At 40.2% G+C, this 6,973-nt stretch overlaps 1 protein-coding gene across 1 annotated transcript; it reads right to left on the bottom strand.

Annotated features, from left to right (window-relative positions):
* On the bottom strand, positions 1 to 1,732 carry LOC145484449 (putative skeletal organic matrix protein 5). Its single transcript, XM_081463072.1, has 4 exons — positions 1,573 to 1,732; positions 1,429 to 1,471; positions 1,068 to 1,203; positions 1 to 910 (listed from the first exon to the last, which is right to left on the bottom strand). The coding sequence occupies exons 1-4, from the start codon at positions 1,730 to 1,732 to the stop codon at positions 392 to 394; spliced, it is 858 nt and encodes a 285-aa protein (XP_081319198.1). The 3' UTR covers positions 1 to 391.
* Between the last annotated feature and the right edge of the window lie 5,241 nt (positions 1,733 to 6,973).

The following is a 6,973-nucleotide window of genomic DNA, read 5'->3' on the forward strand; positions in this document are numbered from 1 at the left end:
CTGAAATGTTTTTTTCCATATTAAGCAATTTTTTTTTTTTTTTTTTTACGCGGATAACTGATTTTCACTGAGAACAGGGAACTGTTCACCACCGGGCTTTAATGTACGTCTTTATTTAGGGAGTTATCTGTGATTTAGGTGGGCACATAGTAACCACCGGCATAGCGTGAGGAGACTGGGCTCTTCCCGATGCAATAAAAGGGGGATCACCGCATCGCAACTTCGTAAGAAAGAACGTCGACATCTTTTCCCCCATCGCCACATTTTATTTGTCCTACAGTACAATTATTTTCGCTCAGTTGAAGCGCATCCTCAGTGCTAATCTATTGAGCTGTCACGGTTTTAAGCCTGTTTAACTTTTTTGGTAGAACGGCATCACACAGAGTTCTCATTACTGGACCAAAATATAACCCATGGCTTTGATGTGCTTGTGTCCGTTATCTGGTGAGCGCGTTGCCTCGTTTCCACACGTGTTGGAGTCATCATAATACCCTCCTGTACCAAACCCGATTCTGGAATCACAAGAAGAGCAGTCATTTTGATTGTTACCAAGGATACCGATTCGTGCTTTAGTTGGGTCAGAGCTGTCACCAACGGCATTCAGTCCTTCTTTGTTGCAGTAAAACTGTAACGAGGCCTGTGAACCAATCAGCGTCTTCCACCTGTTACGACCCAATGTGATGGGGCGATATTTTCCATCAGCGATTAGGGAGTACAGAGAGTTAGCCTGCTTGTTGATGACAATGAAGTTAATCCGATGGCCGATCTTCATACCAAGACAAATCCTGGAGAAGGGTGTGCTCCAGTAGGTCGGTAACTTGGTCTCTTGTGTGTCAAACCCAGTCTTGCCACCCGGACGGTTAAACTCGTTCTTGTTGGTCCAGAGTGGAGAATCGTAGTGGAAGGTTGACTACATGAGAGGAAAGAAGAAAAATAAAGACGGGCTTTCAAAACCATATCAACCTAATTAAACATTCGCGACATTTTTTCCATCACAAAACGTCTTTCAATTTTGTCAACTGCTATATGGGAGGGTAAATAAACCAGGATTTTTGTCTTTGTTATACCTTATGGCCATCAGTTTTCATGACCAGTGTCCATCCTCCACCTCCGCATGCGCTAATACTGTGGCTGGTCATGTGACAATAAACAGGGATCTTTCCATTGTCAGTCTGCAGCACGTAATCTCCATTTACTCGCAACCTGTAGAATGGAAATTAGATGTTTCAGGTTCTGGCAAACAAAGTTATTGTTAGTGAAAATATATCGGTTTACAAGGAAAGTTATCCTTGAGGGGTTGGAAGCAAATCATTATTTTAAAACAATTCATGATTACATCTGTAGTCTTGTTAAGTCTCTGATGGATGTCAGTGGGCGAGTAATTGTTTTGAAGTAGAACGTGAAAATATATTCTAACTGTGAACTTACTTGTGTTTGTCATACAGTTCCTTACAGGAAGAAGCGGGAACAGCTGTCAAGAAAATTAAACCTATGTGAGGCGCTTGTTATCGAAAAGAGAAAGAAAAACGAAAGCAAAAAATCTTATGAAGATCGATCAATCTAAGTTTATACCTGGCGGGGCAACCAGCGCGATAAGGTTGTCCAATTTCTTTCCCAAATCCTTAATGGCTGAACAGACATTCATATTGTCACACGTGCCAGATTCAGCGACATGTATAGCGACCAGAATTAGCAAAGGTACGTATAAACAAATAGCGAATAACAAGCGCATTTTAAGAACTTAAGAAGATGACTGGCTGAGTGTTGTCGATAACTGACTTCAGTGATTTAGCTTCTCCTGTTTACAAATGATGTTTTTGTATAAAACAATATGCGCGAATATTTTCTCGCTTGCAGCCACGTCAACCAACCAAACAATTCCAAACTTATTTCTAAGTAATAAAAGTATGCGATCTCTTTTCGGTATAGGGGTGCTTGCGAGAAATAAATTTGTAAGACGAACGACGAAATAGTTGCGAAAGGCTGAAATCTTAACATATTGCGTCGATTTTTCAAAACGTACTGAGGCGAATTTTCGCGAAATACGTTTCATAAATGAACTCATAAATAGCCTTTTGTTTGCAAGCCGGTGTAACAGAATAATTATGCACGTAGCAGACGAAATTGTTCTTTCAAAATTGTTCTTTCAAAATTAGGTAGAAAAGATTTTTTAAAACATCGGTTTAAACATTTGTTACCATTAATCAAATCGTTTTGAGTGATTGTACAATTCGCCCTTTTGCTTTTCAGTGTCATATATAGACGATGTTGCCAGTGTCATTCACTCTTCATGAAACAATCATAAATAATTATATACCAGTGGAGTCAAAACAAATCGTTCACTTTCTTTTGAACAACTGTTGGTTTCGGCTGAGCGATCTTGAATATTTCTTGTGCATATGAATTTATCCTGAATAAATTCACTTTATTGGACATTTACTTAAGGACGTACGCATCAATTGTTTCTGTGTATCCTTACTGCACGCAAATTCACACATTATTTGGGGTGTCTGGAAAACCCGAATAGCGAATAGTCGCGAATAGCGAACAGCGAATAGTACGAATAGTGCGAACAGTCTCAAATAGTGGCGAATAGTGGCAAATAGTGGCAAATAGTGGTAAATCGTAGCAAACAGGGTACCCAGTATCTCGCAGTCAACCTCGAAGCAACGTAGGATGGGATTCTCCCGCTACAAAGCACATACGCTTATCAGGACAAAAGGTGTTTCTAAACGTGATTTCTTCTGTTTTAACTGCTGCAAAAGAGTAAATACGTCTTTGTGACGTTATCCTTGTGTTTTCTGTTTTCTTTATGTCGGCGATGAACAGCCCTAGCCTGAGTCCGGAGAAGAAAAGGTAATAAATTCACTGAAATTCTGTTGCTTATTTGGATAATTAATTAACGCAGGATATTAGATCTAAAGCGGTGACTATTGACGACTATTCGTCACTATCAGGAGCCACAATCGGGGACGGAGACCGTAAGTCTTGGGATCCCCGCGCACCTATGATATGGGACAATTTTTCTATTTTTAGAGCAAATTGCGCCATCCTGACGTCATATATCCGCGCGGATCCACGCACATGTCGGGGGCTCTCGCGTGGATGTTGTCACGTTGCGTGATCAAATGGTGAGAGTTGCGAGATTCTCTTGCAGATTTTTCACAGCGATGGCAGGGAATAAGGCAGGAAATAAGAACCAGGGCTCTTATACGTGGTTTTATGCTCTGAACTAATGGAAAAGGTGAGTTTTTCAGGGTCGAAAACATGACTTCGATTTCGTGCTGTGAATGAATGCTCGCGCTAGTTGTACGCGTAAGCTTTTGCGCTTGTTCTATAAAGAAAAGCTATGTAAGAAAACTCTTTACTCTGGTATCGAGTTAATTTGTGAGTTTCCCAAACAATGCTTAATTATATCCAAACCCTGTTTTGATAGTTTCTTATTGTTTCTGTTTGTTTGGCGAGTTTGCAAAAGTTTTTGAAAGGAAAGTCTGACGCGTACAAGTAGCTCATTTGCATAGTGCAGCGCGTGCACTTTCAAGTCCGAGTCGGTGTTTTCAATTGTCAACAAATCCTGACAAAGATTTCTTTCGGTGTCTTTTGTGCCGCGATGCTGCAACAAGTTTCACCAACGCCAAAAGGCTACTAACATCACGTGTGTTTCTTTAACATAGTGAAATTTAAGACTGCGAAAATAAAATAGACAAGGAGTTTTGATAACTCTACCAACAAAATCGAAATCTTTATTCCAGTACCGTGACTATTCAAGTTGATTAAAGAAAGCTGATTATTTCTGCTGTATTCACATATTTTCAGATAAGCTTTTAATATGTTCTCAAACATTTATCAACCTTAAACGAATTTAAAAACTAGAGATACATGAGTTCGATGTACGTTTCCACACGAAAGTGGGAAAGTCCAATTTGTCATATCAGTTTTACTGACTGTACAAAACACGCATCGGCGGGCGCTCTTATTCATCGACAACAGTCAATTTATTGGATTTTTACACAACCAAAACTGAGCAGCATCTACAGACATAAACTTTATTGTCACTTATTAGGCCTTGATAAAACATCAAGCGTTGCGTACAATTCAGGCGAAATTTTTATTGTTCGATCGAGATAGACTGGTGAAATCCTCGCAAGCGTGGGGCAAGAGGAGGGAAATTTTGAAGTCCTGAAACGCTGCTATATCCAAATATATCCAACTAGTGTTTTGCTGTGTTTTGGAAAAGCTGTTAATCTTCAACATATTTGAAACTTAGAGTGGAGTAATGTGGAACTGTTGCAAAAGAAGCAGCGGAACACACTGACTTGGTCAGTGATATCATAAAGCGGCACATAACTGAAGTCGACACTGTCTTTCTTCACGCAAACTGGAACAGCTTACGACGAAAATACTGAAGCAAAATTCCAACAGACTTGGAAGTATTGAGTTGTGGGCCAAAAGCATTAAACATTTCGGGAATTTCGGACGTCATTTCCCCGCGCCACATCCGCAAAAATCCTCGCAGCATGTACGCGCGTCTGCCGCACGGGATGGCGCAATTTGCTCTAAAAATAGAAAATTGTCTCATATCATAGGGACAGCCCCAATACTACAAATGGCGCGCGCTTACGGTCTCCGTCCCTGATTATGGCTCCTGTCACTATTCACCACTTTTCGCGACCGTTCGCCACTATTCGCACTATTTGAGACTATTCGCACTATTCGGGATATTCGCTATTCGCTATTCGCTATTCGGTTTTTCCAGACACCCCATAATTTCTCACATCATGCCCTGGTTTTGATCAAATAAAAATGGTATGTTATTTTGTTTGTTCTTTAAATGATGGCTACTCCAAGTATCTAGCCCGCACTTCCTAACCGTTGGTTATTTCTATTTTCACTTATTATTTCCGGTGGGTTTGGTCAGGTGGCAACTTTACAGACTTAACAATTTTCTGTTAGGACCACCTTGTTCAGGATAATACACAGGACCAGATGTAAATATACTGCTCATTAGCTTTCATTTGAATGGTCACACTCTAGAGTTCCATCCACAGACGAAAAATTAGAACCACCTTGTACAGTATAATAAACAGTACCACATGACGTACAGCTCAATAGCTTTTATATGAACTGTCAAACAGGGGTATATCTACAAACTTTAAAATTAGAACCACCATACATAGTATAATAAACAGTGCCACGTGAAAGGGCTACTCGCTAGCTTTGATTTGAATAGTCACTCATTAGGGCTTAGTCCACCAACTTAAAAAAAGTTTGAACCACTTTGCACGGTCAGTACTAACTAGTACCGCACGAAATTACTACCCAGTATCTTTCATTTGGATGGTCACACTCTAGGATTTTATCCACAGACTTAAAAGTTAGAGCCATTCGCCACCGCGTATAGCATGATAAATAGTACGTTTCGGTGGCACATCAGGCTCGCTTGGACTCGCTATGGATATTTTGGCTTGACTACGTCTCCTCCAAGGCGAGACCAAACGAGCCTGATGTGCCGCCGAAGCATACAGAAATGGTACGGTTAGGTATTTAACGTACCCAAATGCACGATACCGTAGTCATATCAGGTCACTGACTTGATATCGCAGGATATCAGGATATCAGGACAGTAGACACGGGTTCTGGCTCCACGGCTCCACGAAGTTGGATACGGTAAGACATGAAAGTATTGCTCGTGGGCCTTCGTCCACAAAAACACTCAACTGATAAATTGATCTGAATGCGGACACAGCACAGTTACTTAAACGACTGGCTCGACTGGCTAGTGATAAGCTCACAAAGCCATGAGTATCACCCTTACGTTACTTATCTATGTCCGTTACTATTCCATAGAAACCCATTGGCGAATTGTGCAAGAATGAGATCAAGATCAAAGATCTTCCTCCAATCAAGATTCCTGTTAAGACTGAACCGGCAGGAACTGACGACCTGACTGGACTTGCTGAACTTTTTGATCCATCTAAGAGTTCAGAGACAGCATACACTAAAACAAAGTGAAAAAGTTCTCAGAACAAGCTATTTTAATCGAAAGACACAGAAAGCTCTCAGCGTTTGGTGCCAATCTTTTTTTTTTTTTTTTTTTTGTAAAAAGAACCAAAGTTCACAAGATTCCATTTTACAGTACGTTTCATATTGCATTGCTTTTGACGATTGCTGTAGATATTAATTAAAAGTCAAACACGCTTTCCATAGAAATGACGTTTTCGTTCTCATTGCTTCCAGAGTTACATAAGACGCTTCTGACCAGCAATTTTTTTTAAACCAACGGGGAAAAGTTTAAAATACGGGTGCGGGGGTGGTGTTCATTTCCGTCCTCACCCTCCTCAAAGTCAGAGTTTGTCTTTGTCTCGGCACATTCCTTTATTGCTCTTTTCGCCTTACCTAGATGCCATGACAAACGATTCTATTTGATATTTTTCGACGTTTAATGAGATAACCCGATGTTACAGTGGCATTAAAACCTGTGCCCGAGATCTTGAGACTTAGAAGTTTTGTAGTCGTTCAAAGCGCGTCTCAAAGGGAATCTATTGTTTCGTCCATTGAGCAATTAAACAAAGCACTGTATGCATAATAAATGGTGGGGTTATACGGAAATCTTGCCCTGAGATTTTCCGAAGCTTAAAATGCTTACATGTGCAAAATGCGTATTGTACATATAGTTTAAATTTTCTATTGTGGCTTCTTTTTGGGTGGTGTAATACAAAGAACAGCCAACATAGCGACATAAGCGATTTCTAAATTTAATCTTCCCGAAACTTAAATATGTTTTGGATATTGAGGTAATATTTGTTCTTGCAGATAATACTCCAAAAGGAAAATTAAAGATGACGACTGGTACATTTGCCCATAATTCTTAGCGCATTAAAACTTTAACAACGCTCAAACCTAGCATATACAGTGCCATCGCAAACACTGTCTTTAGCACAGGGACAAATATTGCAAAACTATGGCTTTCCTT

Source organism: Orbicella franksi, chromosome 4 (assembly GCF_964199315.1).
Source record: "Orbicella franksi chromosome 4, jaOrbFran1.1, whole genome shotgun sequence".
Taxonomy (NCBI): domain Eukaryota; kingdom Metazoa; phylum Cnidaria; class Anthozoa; order Scleractinia; family Merulinidae; genus Orbicella; species Orbicella franksi.